Source organism: Equus przewalskii, chromosome 6 (assembly GCF_037783145.1).
Source record: "Equus przewalskii isolate Varuska chromosome 6, EquPr2, whole genome shotgun sequence".
Taxonomy (NCBI): Eukaryota; Metazoa; Chordata; class Mammalia; order Perissodactyla; family Equidae; genus Equus; species Equus przewalskii.
The window spans coordinates 73,647,585-73,667,702 of NC_091836.1; the positions used below are offsets into that span (position 1 = coordinate 73,647,585).

Here is a 20,118-nt window from a genome sequence, read left to right on the forward strand (position 1 = left end):
CATGGTAATCACAAATCAGAAACATATAATAAATAAGCAAAAAAGTAAGACAAAAGAAATCAGACATGTTACTAAAGAAAGCCATCAAACCACAAGGGAAGACAGCAAGAGAAAAAGAAAGGAACAGAGAAGAACTACTAAAACACCCAGAAAAAAAAGTAACAAAATGGCAATAAATACATATTTATCAATAGCTACTTTAAATGGCAATGAACTAAATACTCCAAGCAAATACCATAGGGTGGCAATTGGATAAAAAAAAACAAGACTCATGTATATGCTGCATACAAGAGACACACTTCAGACCTAAAGACACTCACAAACTGAAAGTGAAAGGATGGAAAAAGATATTCCACGCAAATGGCAAAGAAAAGAAAGCGGGGGTAGCAATACTTACATCAGACAAACTTGATGTTAAAACAAAAACTGTAACAAGAGACAAAGACAGGCACTACATAATGATAAAGGGAACAATCCAACAAGAAAATATAACACTTGTAAACATCTATGCACCCAACATAGAAGCACCTAAATATATAAAGCAACTATTAACACACATCAGAGGAGAAATAGACAGTAACACAATAATAGCAGGGGACTTTAACACTCCACTTACACCAATGGATAGATCATCCAAACAGAAGATCAATAAGGAAACACTTGCCTTAAAGGACACATTAGACCAGATAGACTTAGTAGATATATATAGAACATTCCAGCCAAAAACCACAGAATACACATTCTTTTCAAATGCACATGGAACATTCTCCACTACTGATCACATATTAGGCCACAAAACAAGTCTCAATAAATTTAAGATTGAAATAATACCTTGCATCTTTTCTGACCACAAAGGTGTGAAACTAGAAATCAACTAGAGGAAGAAAACCAGAAAAGCCACAAAAATATGGAGATGAAACAAAATGCAACTGAACAACGATTGGGTCAATGGAGAAATCGAAGAAGAAATCAAAAAATTCCTGGAGACAAATGAAAATGAAAATATGACATGCCAAAATCTGTGGGATAAAGCAAAAGCAGTTCTACGAAGGAAGTTTATAGCAATTCAGGCCTACCTCAACAAAGAAGAAAAATCCCAAATAGACAATCTAAAAGCCCATCTAAAGGTACTGGAAAAAGAACAACAAACAAAGCCCAAAATCAGCAGAAGGAAGGAAATAATAAAAATCAGAGCAGAAATAAATCAAATAGAGACTAAAAAAACAATAGAAAAAATTAATGAAACCATGATTTGGTTCTTTGAAAAGATAAAAATTGACAAACCCTTAGCTAGACTCACCAAGACAAAAAGAGAGAAGGCTCAAATAAATAAAATCAGAAATGAAAAATGAGAGATTACAACGGACATCTCAGAAATACAAAACATAAGAGAATACTATGAAAAGCTATACACCAATGAATTGGATAATCTAGAAGAAATGGATAAATTCTTAGAAACATACAACCTTTCAAAACTGGACTAAGAAGAAGTAGTGAATTTGAATAGACCAATCACCAGTAAGGAGATCGAAACAGCAATCAAAAATCTCCCCCAAAATAAAAGTCTAGGACCAGATGGCTTCCATGGTGCATTCTAGCAAACACTCAAAGACTTAATACCTATCCTTCTCAAACTCTTCCAAAAAACTGAAGAGGAAGGGAGGCTTCCTAACTCATTCTACAAAGCCAACATTATCCTAATACTAAAACCAGACAAGGATAACACAAAACAAAGAAAATGACTTGCCAATATCACTAATGAACATCAATGCAAAAATCCTCAACAAAAGTCTAGCAAATCGAATACAATAATACATTAAAAAGATCATACATCATGATCAAATGGGTTTCATTCCAGGGATGCAGGGATGGTTCAACATCCACAAATCTATCAACATGATACACCACAATAACAAAATGAAGAATAAAAACCACAGGATCATCTCAATAGATGCAGAGAAAGCATTTGACAAGGTACAGCATCCATTTACGATAAAAACTCTAAATAAAATGGGTATAGAAGGAAAATACCTCAACATAATAAAGGCCATATATGACAAACCAATGGCAAATATCATTCTCAATGGAGAAAAACTGAAAGCTATTCCTCTAAGAACAGGAACCAGACAAGGATGCCCATTGCCACCACTCTTATTTAACATAGTATTGGAAGTCCTAGCCAGAGCAATCAGGCAAGAAAAATAAATAAAAGGGATCCATATTGGAAAAGAAGAAGTGAAACTGTCACTCTTTGCAGACAACATGATTTTATGTCTAGAAAACCCTAAGGAATCCACTAAAAAGATTTTAGAAACAATTAATGAATACACTCGAGTCATGGGATAAAAAATCAACATACAAAAATAGGTTAAATTTCTATACACTAACAACAAAGTAGCAGAAAGAGAAATTAAGAATGCAATCCCATTTACAATTGCAACAAAGAGAATAAAATACCTAGGAATAAACTTAATCAAAAAGGTGAAAGATCTATAGACTGAAAACTATTACACATTGTTGAAAGAAATCGAAGAAGACACAAAGAAATGGAAAGATATTCCGTGCTCTTGGATTGGAAGAATTAACATCGTTAAAATGTCCATACTTCCTAAAGCAAACTATAGCTTCAAGGCAATCCCTATCAAAGTTCCAACAACATTTTTCATAGAAATAGAACAAAGAATCCTAAAATTCATATGGAACAACAAAAGATCCCGAATAGCCAAAGGATTCCTGAGAAAAAAGAACAAAGCTGGAGGCATAACACTCCCTGATTTCAAAATGTACCACAAAGCCATAGTAAACAAAACAGCATGGCACTGGCACAAAAACAGACACACAGATCAATGGATCAGAATCAAGAGCCCAGAAATAAACCCACACATTTATGGACAGCTAATATTTGACAAGGGAGCCAAGAGCATATGATGGAGAAAGGAGAGTCCCTTCAGTAAATGGTGTTGGGAAAACTGGACAGCCACATGCAAAAGAATGAAAGTAGACCATTCCCTTACACCATGCACAAAAATCAACTCAAAATGGATTAAGGACTTGAATGTAATGCCCCAAACCATGAAACTTCTAGAAGAAAACACAGGCAGTATGCTCTTTGACATCAGTCTTAGCAGCATATTTTCAAGTACCATATCTGATCGGGCAAGGGAAACGAAAGAAAAAATGAACCAATGGGGCTACATCAAACTAAAAAGCTTCTGCACAGCAAAGGAAACCATCAACAAAATGAAAAGACAACCTAACAATTGGGAGAAGATATTGCAAACCATATATCAGATAAGGGGTTAATATCCAAAATATACAAAGAACTCATACATCTCAACAACCAAAAAACCAACAACCCCATTAAAAAATGGGCAAAAGATCTGAAGAGAGATTTCTCCAAAGAAGATATACGGATGGCCAACAGACATATGAAAAGATGCTCAGCATCATTAGCTATCAGGGAAATGTAAATCAAAACTACAGTAAGGTATCACCTCACTCCGGTCAGAATGGCTATAATTAACAAGACAGGAGAGAACAAATGTTGGAGAGGATGTGGTGAGAAGGGAACCCTTGATCACTGTTGGTGGGAGTGCAAACTAGTGCAGCCACTATGGAAAGCAGTATGGAGTATCCTCAGAAAACTAAGAATAGATCTACAATATGATCCAGCTCTCCCACTGCTGGGCATTTATTCAAAGAACTTGAAAACACAAAGGCATAAAGATACATCACCCCTATGTTTACTGCAGCATTATACACCATAGCCAAGACTTGGAAGCAACCTTGGTGCCCATCAAGGGACAAATGGATAAAGAAGATGTGGTGTTTATACACAATGGAATACTACTCAGCCACAAGAAATGATGAAATCCTGCCATTTGTGACAACATGGATGGTCCTTGAAGGTATTATGCCGAGTGAAATTAATCAGAGGGAGAAAGCCAAATACCATATGATCTCACTCATGAGTAGAAGATAAAAACAACGAGGAAAAAATAAATTTATCTTGGAGGAAATTTATTATTATTCATGGAAATATTGTTGTAGATATTTCACTCTCACTCCCCAAGCTATTTACCATTTAAGAAAAACCTACTGGGGGCTGGCCCCGTGGCCGAGTGGTTAAGTTCGCGCGCTCCGCTGCAGGCGGCCCAGTGTTTCGTTGGTTCGAATCCTGGGCGCGGACATGGCACTGCTCGTCAGACCACGCTGAGGCAGCGTCCCACATGCCACAACTAGAGGAACCCACAACGAAGAATACACAACTATGTACCGGGGGGGCTTTGGGGAGAAAAAGGAAAAAATAAAATCTTAAAAAAAAAAAAAAAAAAGAAAAACCTACTGGATTTGGTGGAGGAGGGTTGGAGGATATAAAAGATTGGATATCCTGGAGATCTAAATATAATTCAAGAGGTTTCTGGGGAACTGATATGATATAGGTGATGACTTCTCTCTCTAAGGAACTGAGAAGGTCTTAGACTGGGAACAGAAGAAAGGAAGCTTGAAACAGAACAGACTGCATGTTCTAAACTTATTTCACATATCATCTGGAGAGTTGGCAGAGACTCACAAGGATTAGCAATAGACAGCTCTGGCTGGCACATCTGATGCTTCTCTGAGAGCCTATACCACAGAGATTGGATGTAAGCCACCAGGGAGAGCTGGAACCAGTGCCTTATAAACCTGGTCCCTTGGCGCTATGTTCAAGGCAGGGAGCCTCAAGAGGCCCCAGCTGCACCACGATCCATCCAGCTTATCCCTGCCCTCAGGTCTGGTGAGTGATAGAAACATCTCTGGCTAGGTTAGCTCAAATCATGTTGCATGTGTACTTGGGATGGAAGTCAAGAGAAGTCATGGGCTACCCTAGGTCTGGCTTAAAACTCTGTGTGAGGATGTCTGCGGCAGGAAGGACAACTGTTGGAGGTATACAGCACCTCTAAGCCTCTTATATGATATATTCTATAGTTTTGGAAAATAATCCCTGGCCCCTCTTTCCTCACCCAACAATCACTCAGTTCTTGCCCTTAACGTTTAAGATCAACTGTAAGTCAAACTACATTTTATGTGTGATACATATTAGATAATTGGTGAATAATTGATGAAAGAAAGAAAAAATTGGAAGAAGGAAGGAAGGAAAGCTGGAAATGTGATTTCTAATTTTCACACAACATTGTGATAGAGGGCACACCAAACATTTACCGATGAACCTCCTACGATGAAGAGCTATGTAGAGTTCTTCCTTAAAAGAGATAAAGGACTGTTAATGAACCTAGGCTGTAATATTTTTTTTAAACGTATAATAACTCTGCATTTACTTTCTGAAGAGCTGACATGGCTTAGTTTATGTAGTTTCTCAGGGCAGTGTAGGAAATCCCAGGGCTTCATTCTTGTAGCTTTAGTGCTTATAACAATGTTAACAAGTTTAAAGATCTGTGTTGCCAAAGAGCCATGTAGGGGATAAGCAATGTAGCAATGTTTCTCAGAAGGTGGCACATCTTCAAAAAGAGACTTCTCAAATTCAAAGTTTCATGATCTTCTGGAAATATTAGACAGTGTTCAACAAGATGTAATAAGCACTTGGTTTATAATGATGAGATACATACGGAAGAAACTGTGGAGGGAATTGTTATCAAGAGAGAAGCATGCATTGGTTTGCACTGCAAGCTCTGGCCTTTGTCCACAAGTCTCCTGTCTTCCATTCTTTGTTAGCTGCTGCCATTTTGGCATTTCTTTATGAGCAAATCCAGAGATTTGTAATGTGCATCTCTTCTCCATGTGTAGATGAATGTCAAAATTGTATAGCTGCTCCTTGCTAAATATTAAACATATAAAAATTTTTTAAGACTATGGAAGGAAAGAAGATACTCAGGTGGCTCGTTTTATCTGACAAGAATGCAGGCTGGAATGCTTTAGCACAGGTAAAATCTAGACACTCGATTATTAAGTGGGACTTAGAACACTTCTCCAGCATACACACAAGGCAATGCAGGAAGGTAGATTCCTTAATTACTTAAATATCACAGTAGAATGAATTTTTTTCTGAGACATGGAGTTTCACATTCTTTTGATGGATGTTGCAGAGTTAATTTATCAGGAGTTGGACAAGATGACCTTGAAAAATATTAAAATTTTGTTTCTATGGATTTTTCTGACAAAGCTCAAATAAAGATAGCATTTTTGCTGCTCACTTTGTGCTTGAAAACATTTTGTCAAAGGTCCGTGGGGGAGGGATAATTCGCCCATCTGCTCCCAGTTAGCAGTGGACAGCCTGAGGAGAGATAGACAGAGAAATACACGCTTCTAACCTCTGCTTGATATTGTTTAGTCAGTTCTTAAACACTTAGAGCCATGACTGGCCCTCCTGCGAGTACCTCTCTCCCCTCTCGTCATTGAGCACCACAGCTAACTCTGGTGAAATGCTGCTCTTTGGACAACTCTGTTTAATCAGAATTTTTTTTATACACCATTGCCTCTCTGCAAAGTCCAGCTATGTGGCAGATCCATAATAGTCACTGAATTGTGCTGAAAGAATTAGTTCATACAATTCACAAAATTCAGTGCCCACTGCTGATTTTCTTTCTTTGTTTTGCTGTCTCAGGTAAGTCCCTGCATCTCTACTGTCCCTGATTCTTCCCACCCAGCCTAATATTCTGGGGGATCCCTTCTCCTTAGGAAGATGGAAGTTGCATTTCTGATGTGACTGGGGACTTGTACGGTTCAATACCTACCTCTGGACAGACTCAGGCGCATGGGCTGGATCTATTCTCTCTGTCTATGCTTAAGAGTCTGAGAGTAGCAGGTTCTCCTTTCTTACATCTCTACAAGGTGGAGTCAAGACAAAGACTTCCAGTAGCCCCCTAGACTCTTCTCATCTGTGAATTGATCACCACTTTGTCACATATCACCTTGGGCTTGTCTTCTGAATATAAAATTATCTTTTTCTCCTACTATTCTCATCTTTCAACAATGGATTTGTTATTTTAATGACAGCAGTTTGTCAAATATTCTCCCAGAAATATTAATGCTGAATGTCAAATTTTTTATTTTTATTAATAATGATAAGCTTCCTACATTTATGAGAATTTCAGTCTATTATGTTGGGAGGTGGAAATGCTTTTTCTTTCTTTTGAAAACACACTGTAATTAACAGCCTATAAGTAAAACTCATCAGAGGCAGGTTGATGGATGCAACATCTATTCACTGCCCACCTCCTCCTCTGTAACCAAAATTCAGAGACCGTTTTTATTAGAACAACATTGATGACTCCTGGTACTCATCCACCCTCACCTCTCCAGAGGTATACCCACACAAAAACCGAGTTCTCTTTCTGCTACAGATGTTTTCTCAACTCTGATAGGCCTGCCTCTGATTTTTGCCTTCCTTACAGGCGGCTGTTATTTTTCTTCCTCCATGACTTGTCCTATAATTACTGCCCATGTCGGTTTACTGTTCAATTACCATGCTTGCTTCAAATCTGGCACCATTACTCATCCTTCACAGAATTTCTTCTGTGGATTTTCCTTAGACTAACAGTTAACATGTGGAATGGGGATTGTAGGTATTCTTCACAGCTTTATAAGGAAATATTATAGTCAGTTTGTGAAACAGAATTAGAATAAAACGAAACTGCCACATAAATGACAGCCCAAGATGATGTAAAGGTCTCCATTGTTAAGTGAAATTTCCCAAGATATTGAGAAAGGAGATCATCATCCAATGTGGACCTTAGATATGTGACCAAAGTTTCCTCTAAACTCTACGTACTCAGATTTCACACTTTATTACTTTCTTTAATAATTGTCCTTGAAGCTATCCAGGATCATTCTTTAAAAGGGAAGTCATGGAAAACAGGATGTGGATTCTCCATTGGGAGTTTTCATCTGTCCTGTGGTCAATGCCCTCATGAACTGGTCCTAATTAGAAAGTAAAAAGTATATCTATCCACAGATAACATGATCCTATATACAGAAAACCTCAAAGAATTAACAAGAAAGTTACAAAAGCTAGTAAATAATTTTAGCAAAGTAGCAGAGTATACAATCAACAGTCAGAAATCAGTCATGTTTCTATACACCCGCAGTGAATAGTCTGAAGAGGAAATTAAGAAGACCATTCTACTTGTAGAAACATCTAAAAATAATAAAATATTTAGAAATAAATTTAACCAAGAAGGTGACATATTTGTGCACTGAAAACAACAAAATATTGATGAAAGAAATTTAAAAAGACTTAACTCAAAGGCAAGACATCCTGTGTCCAAGGGTATAATGACTTAATATGCTTAAGACCTCAGTACTACCCAAGGTGATCTACAGATTCAATGCCATCCTTCACAAAATTCCAAGAGCATTTTTTTACCCTCTGAAATGGAAAGCCAGTCCTCAAATTCATGTGGAATTGCTAGGGGCTCCAAATACCCAAAACAATCTTAAAAAAGAAGAACAGAACAAAGTTATGAGACTCATGCATCTCGATTTCAAAATGTACTGCAAAGGTACAGCAATCAAAAAAATGTGGCACTGGCGTAAGGATGAGCATAGAGATCAATGGAAGGGAATTGAGAGTTCAGAAATAAACTCTTACATCTGTGGCCAATTTCCTTTTTTCTTTTTTAAAAGTTGGCGCCTGAGCTAACAATTGTTGCCAATCTTCTGTTTTTTTGCTGCTGCTGCTGCTGCTGCTTCTCCCCAAAGCCTCCGGGTACACAGCTGTGCATTCTAGTTGTGAGTGCCTCAGGTTGTGCTGTGTGGGATGCTGCTTCAGTATCGCCTGATGAGCAGTGCCATGTCTGCATCCAGGATCCGAACCATTGAAACACTGGGCCACCACAGCAGAGCTCCCAAACTTAACCACTCGGCCACGGGGCCGGCCCCATGCTTCTTTATTATTATTACATTTTGGGATTTGCTAAAATCTGCATCTGCATTTCTCCTTAATATTTGAAGAATATTTTCACTGAAAATGAAATTCTGGGTTGGTGGGGTTTTTTTCTTTAAATATGTGAAATATTTCATTCCACTCTCCTCTTGCTTGCATTGTTTCTGAAGAAGATTTTGCTATAAATCTTCTTCTTCTTCCTTTATCGGTAAGTCTTCCCTCCACACAATGGATTCTTTCAAGATTTTTCTCTTTGTCTTTGAATTCTTCACTTGAATAAACTTTGACTGACGCATTTATTTCAGCATTCTTCCTTCTTCTGTCGGATGGGATTCCTGGATCTGTGGTTTGTTTTCAGTCGCTAACCATGGAAAATTCTCCACCATTATTGCTTCATATATTTCTCCTACTTTGTTCTCTTTTTCTTCTTCTGGCATTCAAATTACATATATGTTACATCCTGTACATTGTTCTGTAGGTCTTGAGTGTTCTAGTTTTCATTCATTTTTTTCTGTTTTCACTTTAGTTTGGGAAGTTTCTACCGACTGACCTTCAAGTTGATTTATTCTTTTTTATTCTTGTTTAAATCCATCAATTAGTTCATCAAAGGCATTCTTCATTTCTATAACAGTGGTTTTTCAAGTCTAGCCTGTCCTTTTGATTCTGTCTTAACATTTCTGTCTCTCTGCTTACAATGCCATTCGTTTTTTTCATGTTTACTGTTTCCATTAGAGTCCATAACGTTTTATTCATAGACACATAAATTCCCATTTGATAGTTACATATTCTGTGATATATCTGATTCTATGTGATGAATTGCTTTGTCTCCTAGGAGTGTGTTTTCATCTTTCCTTTTTGCACACCTTATAATTTTTGTTGACAATAAGGCATGTTTTATTGCACAATAGGAGGTAGGTCGTTATGCCTTTAGCATGAGAATTTATGTTAATCTGACTAGAAGTAGGGTTGTGTTTGTTGTAGCTGAAGATAGGAGAAGGTACTGTCCTTGTTCTTTAGTCTCCCTTGACTTTAGTTATCCCAATATATTCTCCTTCAGAGAAAATCTGTGTTTTGCAGCTCCTTTAGCTGCAATCCATTATTATTATACTGGAAACTTTTTGGGTTAGTGGTAAGGTATGGTACGTGGAAGAGGCAAGCATACAATAATCTACTAATTAAACCTTAGTGGGTCTAAGATTTTACTGGATCTATTTCCCAGAGCTGTGACCTTCACAAGGATTTCTACAGAGGTCTTGCCCCCCACACCAGGCTCCTTTCCTTCCCTGATGGCAGCATTCTCAATCTATTGAATTGTGATCCATTTTCCCCCTTAGATGAGACAGGAAGAATGAAGCAGCTGGAGAGGAGAGGAATGCCCTTCCTTCAGTTGGGATAAGGTTCTGGCTGTCTTTTTTCTAGAAACCTTCATTTGTGTTATGGAGAGGCCTCTGGGTATATTTCGTGATGGTTGCCCCTGCTTTCTCTTGGCCAGAGCCACAAGTATATCTTTCTTTGTTTCTCATCTATACTATATCGAAGTTTATGGAGCAAAGAGATATTGTGGAGGACCTGGGAATGGAGACTACTCCTTCAGAATTTTAGTTGCAAGAAATAAAACATAGTTAAAAAAAGATTAAGCAACACATAGAAAATTATTTTAATTGTATGAGGGCAGGCTGTGAAAGACAAGAGCAGGGATTCAGCCTGACTTCCAGAGCAACAGAACGTTGGAGCAGGAGAGAAATCAGGAATGAGCTTAAGCCAAGTCCTCCCACCCCCATCCTATACACATACACATCCCCAAGGACACATAGTTTCTTTTTTCTGCATACTTTTTCATGCTTGCTTAGTTTTACTGTATCTTTAGACCTGCAGGTATACGTAAATACTGACTGGTACCCAAACATAATAGAACATCCCATTCACATTGGAGAAAGTCTGCTTTGAGCAAAATTGTGCTTGTACATGAGGGGTACTGACTCCAGGATTACTTTCTCAGTCATTAATTGTCTCATTAGAAAGGTAATAAATTTTTAGGAGAGTAAATTCACCCAGGAAAATCAAAACTCACCCATGTATTCTCTGACTTGTTCCAGGGCTGACCATACAGACAGTGGCCAGAAAATGGAATAAAATTTTTCTAAATTGAAAGATACAGACAAATAAGAAAATAGAAAATTGAAAATTCCCCACTGATGACATGGGAAAATGAGATGGATCACTCAACAGAGCTATAATTGTTTAGGGGGTTTCAAGACAGACTTTATTAATTAAATTCCATTTAAGGTAAATTTTGAATAGGTATTTCTCCAAAGAAGACACACAAATGGTCACTAGATAAATGAAAATGGGTTCAACATCAATAATCATCGGGGAAATGCAAACCAAAACCACAACAAGAGATCATCTCACACCTGTTAGTAGGGCTATTATCAAAAAAAATCCCACAAAAGACAGTGAGTGTTGGCCAGTGTGTGGAGAAAAGGGAACTCTGTTCATTGTTGGGAATATAAATTTCTGCAGCCATTATGGAAAACTATGGACATCCCTCAAACATTAAAATAGAACTATCATGTGATCCAGCAATACCACTTCTGAGCATATATCCAAAGGAAATGAAGAGAGGATTTCAAAGAGGTATCTGCATTCTTATGTTCACTGAAGCATTATTCACAATAGCCAAAACAGGGAAGCCACCTAAATGTCTATCAACAAACAAATGGATAAATAAATTGTAGCATATACTTATAATGGAATGTTATTCAGTCTTAGAAAAAGAAGGAAATCTTGTCATTTGTGACATCAATGAATCTAGATGACATTATGCTAAGTTAAATATGCCAGACACGGAAGACAAATGCTGCATAATACCATTTCTATGAAGGCTGAAATTTCTTAGCATGACACACAAAATCCTTCTCTCTCATATTTCTATAATTTCTGCCTTAGATATTAATTTCCAGAAATGCAAAACTTGTCCTGTAGTGCCTCAGGTCTATCTTACTGTTTCTGGAACTTGTGCTTTATTTTATCCTGACTCACTGGCTGGAAAACCCTTCACAGTCCCAGATATTTGTTCTAACACACAGATCATAGACTTTTATCTCATGTGAGTTCTAAATGGTCAGCTCTAGCCATCAGGGTGAGAGAACTCTTTTAAGAAACTCTTTTTTACCCCAGGCACTTTAGGCTTGCCTCAGCCCAGGATGGAGCATTCAGAATCTGAAGAATTGACACTTGGACAGGGCCAAAAAGTTCTTGGTCATGAAGGAATCTTTCTATAGCCCATCACAGAACTTGTTTGGCAATGACTTCTCCTAAACCCTGGATGGAACCTTCTGTGTTCTGCAAGGCAGGGATGTTTAGAGCATTGCCCGAGATGCTGTGAAATTACTCTCCATTGAGAACTCCCTGACAGTTTCCTCATACAGAGGGAAGACATTTTCAATTTTGACATTCTTAAGGGTAAGTCAATATTGTGGGGCTTGGAAAGGAAAGAAGAAACAGCCACATGTTTGAGGATGGTACCAATAAGTTTTGTGATGAAGCCCTGCATTGGATGTCTAGAGAGATGAAAGAGGATCTGTTCTCTAAGGCTCCATTTAGGAGCCATTGGGAGACATAGTTTCCTTAAGCCTTCCCCAAGTGTACTGCTATAAGAGAGAACAACAGTAGAATGCATAATTAGGAAAGCATGGAAACCCACTGACAAATCCTCTCTTCTTAAGTAAATCTTGATGTATATGTATCTGAATCTATGTGTCGATTAATTGTCTGCCTCTCAAATAAGCCAATGTAAAATTGAGAAAGGACTGTAGGAGAGAACTGCATAGGGAGAAAGCTGTGATACGAAGAGAGTTTAAAAAGATAGAGTCTGGGGCCGGCTTCGTGGCTGAGTGGTTAAGTTTGCACCCTCCGCTGTGGCGGCCCAGGGTTCGGATCCTGGGCGTGGACATGGCACCCCTCGTCAGGCCATGTTGAGGCGGCATCCCACATCCCACAACTAGAAGGACCTGCAACTAAGATATACAACTACATCCGGGTGTTTGGGGAGATAAAGCAGAAAAAAAAAAAAGAAGAAGATTGGCAACAGTTGTTGCTCAGGTGCCAATCTTTGGGGAAAAAAAAGATAGAGACTGTTTCCTCTTGCAAAAAAAAAAAAAGTGATAATCTAAGTCAATAAAGTCAGGTTTCTTGAGATTAAAGTGAATTATTTATAAATCATTGACTTATCAACCTTGAAAACATGCTTGAAGCTTAAAATTGTAGGAATTTGGGGCCTGCCAAGTGGCACAGTGGTTAAGTCCACATGTTCCGTGTCTCGGAAGCCTGGGCTTCGCCAGTTCGGATCCCGGTTGCAGACATGGCACCCACGTGGCGAGCCATGCTGTGGTAGGCTTCCCACATATAAAGTAGAGGAAGATGGACATGGATGTTAGTTCAGGGCCAGTCTTCCTCAGCAAAAACAGAAGGATTGGCAGATGTTATCTCAAGGCTAATGTTCCTCGGGAAAAAAACAAAAACTGTAAGAATTTGAGGAATAAATAAATGAGACTAAATTGACAAAATTGCTTGACTTTATTTTTTATTATTATTTATTTATTTTTTGAGGAAGAATTAGTCCTGAGCCAACATCTGCCATCAATCCTCCTCTAACAAGCGGTGCATGGGTTCACGCTCCGGAGCTGAACAGGCCAACCCCGGGCCACCAAAGCGGACCATGCAAACTTAACCACTGCACCACCAGCCAGCCTCTTGACTTAACTTTGTTATTAAATATTACGTCTTTTTGGTGCATGCCAGTTTGATATGGTATGCGTATATATGGTGGTGTGAAATTTATTTGGAGGATGAAAACCATCATCTTTTGACTATCAGGTAGTATGAGTTTCATTAAGCCTTTGCTGTTAATACTAATGTGGTTTCAGAAAGAATGCATACTGATTTGATCTAAGGTACAGTGCTGTTGCAATGTTGCTCTCCCTTTGATAACACTTTTGAATAGCTGTTTTACTGTCTACCTACTAGTGAACACTAAGAGCCCCTCTAAGCAATTAGCTTATAGTCTATGCTTAAAATTGTCCAAATGAATTTCTGCTCACTTCTCTCGTTGTCCAAAAATAAGAAATGATTTATTGTCTGAAGCAGACAAAATAATGTTGACAATCTCTAGGTATGGATTATATATTTCACAAAATATTTGCACTGAATAATTTCTAGGAATCTTCAAGTTAAAAAATCAGGTAAAGAGGCATGGAATTGCTATATTTACAATGTACAGAACGTCAGAATGAATAAGAGGTTTGACCAAGTTTATTCAATGAGTTTGTGATAAAGTTAGGATTAAAAGCCATACCCTTTGCTTTTTGCCCTGCAAAAATTTTTATCACTTTCTATCACTAAATTTGTTTTCACAACAAATAGTCATTTATAACAATAAAAAAATCCTCTTCCAGGTACTTGGATAAATGTGAGAAATGAAAAGTAAATAGGACATGTTCCATGTATTGACGAATCTCAAATCCTTGTCACATAATACTCATTTTATTGCCCTGGTTAGGAAAATAAAAGTTGTATTACTGATTCAGTCTACCCCAAGAGCATCCCTTGTGCTTGTATCTTCATGTCAGAAGTCTTTGAGTGGACTATTTAATTAGTTATAAAAGTCTTGAAGTAGCTCTTATTAGTGTAAGATATGTGCAGGGTTGAAAGATGTGGTAGCGAAAGTGCACAGGTACCGTACATTGCTTGCATACTGTTATTCTGAAAGCAGCCTTCTCCTCAATGGGAGTCTCCAACATTTCTCTTATCTTATTCATATTATTTCTTAAACTCCCTCCATTTTTAGCACATTATTAGAAATTCATAAAACCATTTATAGAAGGAGTAAAAACAGTTGTCCAGCTTCTCACCACAGCAGAGCCAAGCTTAAAATAGAGAGTCTCTGATCAGTTGGTCTTCTTTGCATTGTATCACCACTGATAAAATGACGGCCTTGGGTTATTATGACATCCCCCTCTTTTTTTGTATTTAATGATTCTCTTTATAAACATGTTGGATCATCTCAGTATGTGTGCATTCCTGGTAATCATTGCCACCATCATTTGTCTCAAAATTTCACTTTTGAAAAGAACTTTTCCTACTTCACCTAAGGACTCAGGGTTACAAACCTTGTCTCTTAATTCTTAACCCTTTCCTCTCCTCCCTTGCCCACTTTAATTGCCATTTAGAGAGCACTAACATATTTCGCTGCATAAACAGTTTTCCCTTTGAAGATCAGAATTGTGTAGGTAGTAAGCACAGATGTAGAATTCAAATTTTAAGATAGATAAGTGACCTTTCGTAGTGATTGCTTGGGTTTTGGATTCTCTGTGTCTACTACTTTTCTTGTTGACATCCTCACGTGAGCTACAGCTGGTTTATGTCTGCCAGCTGCCCCGGGCATTAACAAGATTCTTTCCTTTCTTTTCCTGCCTGATGCTTCTCTTTGCACCTACCCCATTAAACACTCACACACACACACACGTACACACACACACAGGCCCAGGCAATGCACTCCCTCACAGTCACACACATACATACGCACATCTTCAAATGGCTGCTTTTTTTCAATTCTGATCTTACTCCAACTGTTTCCTCCTTGAGAGTTATTCCCAGAACACTTTATATAAAACACTATCACATGCACCCCTTCTATCAGCATTATTTACTTCACAATATTTATCTCTATTTGCATCCATTGTGTTCATGATGCTTCATTGTAGCTGTACTTTTGTCTATCCTGCAGATAGCTATAATGCTAGCACGTACAAATAAGGGTCCTTAACACTATTCATTTACTTAAAAAAAATATTTAAGCAAATACTAGGATTTTAAAACTGACTCTCTGACTGTATATAAGCTGACATCATATTTGAAACTTTTTAAAAATCAGAATTTTAAGGGAGCCTTTAGCTTATGCAGATATGCAGATAGAAGGCACACCATGCTTCCAACTCTCCAAAGGCTTTCCTTATCACAGCAGAGATCTTCCTCTGATTTTCTTTTCCTTTTTTTTTTTTTTTTACCATAAGCTAAAATGCTCAGAAGCTAAATAACAAACACGAAGCACTGTGTTCTCCTCGTGTATCCACTCTTTATTAAATAGGAGGCTTTGGCCAAATTATTTTCTTCATTTGCTGCAGAGTCTATTTCTTAATTTAGAAACCAGGCGTAATACAATCTGATTTCTCAGTCTTAGAGAATTGAGGTGATTATCTGAGATTATAGACGAAAAAGTGATTTTAAAGTATCTAAAGTGAAAATGCAAATATGAAGGATTACACCTGCACGTTGCTACTTTCAGAGGACGGCAGGATCCATAAGGGGGATCTCTTTTGGAAAGGAGTTGAATACTAGTGTACATATCTCCAGACAAATTAGTTTTCATCACAACAGTTTTCAACTCAAGACAATGTCTGTGAAAAACAAACAAACCCATGACTCCTCAAAATTCAGTTGCTCTTACCGGCTATTGTTATTCTTATGTTGGATCATTGTGGATTTGCAGAAAGCTCCTGGCTGGGTTTTGTTGAAGAGGGATTGAGAAATACTTTAAAATAGAGTCATCTTCTACTAGGGTCTGGGACAAAATAGCCCACAGTAGAAAATACATGGATTGGCAGCTGAGAGACCCACAAGGTTCAGGGGACAGAAAACGTGGAGGAATGGAGGACAGTGGTTGCATTCGCAAATGTGGAGTATCCTGAGGTTTACAGGAGATCTGATTCTTGACAAGTTCTTGCCTTTTTGGAGTCACTGGAACCTCATCAATACAATCCTGGGGATGCTGCAGGGTCTATAAGCTTCATTCTAATTCTAATGTACTTGAGTTTGAGTTTACATTCATGCTCTTAGATCTCCCTGCACCAGCCCACGTACTACTTTCTGTCCATGTTGGCAGTGACCGCCCTGCACCTGTGTGCCTCCATGCTGCCCACCATAAGTACATAATTAACTATGTACAACTAACACATAAGTGAATGTTTTAGCAATATGGTGTGTGTCATTTTATAGTATTTTTATGAAACCTTTTTATATACAGCTCTTATACTACACCTGTCAGAAAGGAGACACATTTCTCTGGAGTTCAAAAAAGGGAGAGAGTTTGACTGAGGAATTCAGTGAAAAATAAAAATTTCCTTAAGCGGAAAACAATAAATAAATCTTATGTAAACATTATAGTTTATTTCAGACTGAAATGGACACAAAAATTCCTCAGATTTCTGATACTATCTTTCCCTTTGGATCTTTGCTTCTTAGCTTCTTCTGAGCACAGTCAGTCAATCCAGTCCATTTTCAGTCAATGCCATGAGTCACCCTCCCTCTAAGATTAGAAAAGTTGTGGACTCTGGGGAAAAGGCTGCTATTTATCCTTTCCTCAGAATCCCAGGAAACTGCTAGCCTGGAAGAACCAGGAAGCATCTTTCACTTGCATCATCCTTCACGAGAGAATAGTGCTCTCCCTGGAGCCCGGGTTCACCAGCTCCCACAATCCTCTTCATTCCTTCCTCCTAACTCTGAGCCTTCTGACTCCCTGTACACAAGGACTGGGGGAAGGAGAGAGCGTTCAGAGGTTACCCAGGAGCAGCAGAGCAGGAGCAGACTTACGCTCTCAATAACTTGAGTCACTGTCACCTGGTGTGTGTGGTGCAAAAGGCTCAGAGAGACTACAAGAGAAGGAAGTTAGAGATCAATTGCCTATAGTGGTCAGACGTTGATTTGCTTCTATAACCTCTGAGACCTGACATCAAGGACGTTCTCTGTGAAACCATCTTGTACAGTAGCTTCTCCTACAGTTGACTTCCCTGGGGTTCTACAATTAACTTAACTTGTGCTATATATGCTCTGAGCACTGTGTTATGTTAAACTGTTCTCAAAGCCAGATAATATACACAAAACTGTGAATCTTTACCTTTCCTTGGGAATTAGCTCCAAATGCTCATGTCTGCTTCTTCTGCTTCCATTATTAATTCCTCGATATTTATTCTCACAGGGTTCCCTGGTCTAGACCAGTACCATCCCTGGTTTTCAATTCCCTTCTCCTCCATCTATGCTATGGTTTTCCTGGGAAACTGCATGGTGCTCCATGTGATCCGGACTGAGTCGAGCCTGCACCAGCCCATGTTCTATTTTCTGGCCTTGCTGGCCCTCACTGACCTGTGCATGGGGCTGTCCACAGTGCACACGGTCCTGGGGATCCTCTGGGGGCTCAACCAAGAAGTCAATCTGGATGCCTGCATTGCCCAAAGTTACTTTATTCATGGACTCTCGTGCACAGAGTCTGGAGTCCTTCTCGCCATGGCCTTTGATCGCTTTATAGCAATTTGCAATCCTCTGAGGTATACGTCCATCCTGACTAATAATAGAGTCATTCATTTTATGGTGACCATTTTGATGAGAAGTGCTTTGTCTATTCTTCCCGTCATCATTCGTTTGAAGTTCTTCCCTTACTGCCGTCCCCACATCCTCTCTCACTCTTTCTGCCTTCACCAGGACCTACTCCGGCTGGCCTGCTCTGACATCCGCTTCAACAGCCTCTATGCCCTGGCTCTAGTGATTTGTACTTTGTTGTTGGATGCCGTCCTCATTCTTATCTCCTATATTTTCATCTTGCATACGGTGCTGGCAATTGCATCCCGGGAGGAGAGGCTCAAGTCCTTGCAGACCTGTGTTTCCCACATCTGTGCTGTCCTGGTTTTTTATATTCCCATCATTGGTCTCACCATGGTGCACCGCTTTGGAAAGCATCTCTCACCTTTGGTTCATGTCCTTATGGGCAATATCTATATTCTCTTTCCACCCCTGATGAATCCAATCATCTACAGTGTAAAGACCCAGCAGATCCGAAGCAGGATGAAGAAGTGGTTTTCCCTGAAAATGGGGTGAAACCCTTGGGTTTTATCAGTAAGAATGTTTTAAGGTAAAAATAATAATGCTAGTCCCCATGTGTGCAACAAGATACAATTTGAATACTATTTTCTATAATGTTTTATTCTTTTCTAAGAACTTGAGCATTAAAGAACTTAAGTGACTTGCTAATGCAAGAGAGGTAATGAACTAAGTTTTGCTGATACACAATCCAGAGCAGGTTTCTGAAAGTTTACTGTAGGATACTCAAACCATTATGGATGAAACAATAAGGGGCTTTGTATTGTATTGTATATCCTTGCAGCATGATTGCCATATGAAAATTGTGTTATCCTGAGTTAATCAATATTTTCATTCCATTTAGTCACACCTCTACCTAAAATTTCAGAGACATGCCTATTTTTTAGGTTATTCAAGTAATGGACCTTATATCAAAATATATTATATAGTGAAATTGGACTTTCCTCATTCCTACAGGTGAGTTGAGTTACTATGATGTTGAGGCTTCCCTCTGCTCTATTCTCTTTCCTCTATTACTGACTTAATGCAAGTCCATTAAAGATGTTTTGGAATAAAAAGATGTATAACCCCTCTAGTCCAAAGACTTTCTCCTAATTTTTTTCAAGGTTATGAAGCTGAGACCTTATTGCGTTCAATTTTTCACTCTACAATTTTTCACTAAATATTGTATCATTAGGACTTCTTTGCGGCATTTTAAATTATCCATAAAGTCTGCAGAGAAGAGTTTAGTTTAGAAACTATTGCAAAGGCTCAATTGAGAACTGATCGTGGCCTCTCTTAGAGTAATGGTTTTGAAAATGGAAATATGATAAGAGATATGAATGATATTTAGGATATATAAACAAACTTTAATAGCATTTTGGGTTGGTGAACTTTGTTCACCTTGAATCTTTAATATTATGCAGAAATGTGCTGTGTGTCTGTTTCATCCTTTTCCAAATAGATGGGAACCATCTCAAGGAAAAATATAATTTCTGATTCATCTCTCTGCTTCCAGTGCTTTAGAATCCAATTACCAAGTTCTCCTTGAAAATATCTTCGGGGATAGGGCTCAGTTGACATTGCACCCATTCTGGAATTGCTGCAAAGACTTAAATCTCCAAGTTTTAAAATATCTTTTATCAAGATAGCAATCTCTACAGGATTAATCTTGCCGTGTCCTGAAAGCCACACCTGCTTCCTCAGCTGATGAGAAGATATCTCTGTATTAGTTTTCTACAGCTGCTATAAAAAATAACTGCAAGTCTAGCAGCTTAATACAAATTCATTATCTTACAATTCTGAGGGTTAGAAGTCAAAATAAATCA

General features: G+C 38.4%; 1 protein-coding gene across 1 annotated transcript; it reads left to right on the forward strand.

The window, feature by feature from the left end:
- The first annotated feature begins 17,857 nt into the window (after nt 1–17,857).
- Nucleotides 17,858–18,808, forward strand: LOC103554105 (olfactory receptor 51V1-like). The gene has a single exon (XM_008524972.2). The coding sequence runs from the start codon at nt 17,858–17,860 to the stop codon at nt 18,806–18,808; it is 951 nt and encodes a 316-aa protein (XP_008523194.2).
- The last annotated feature ends 1,310 nt before the right edge of the window (nt 18,809–20,118 follow it).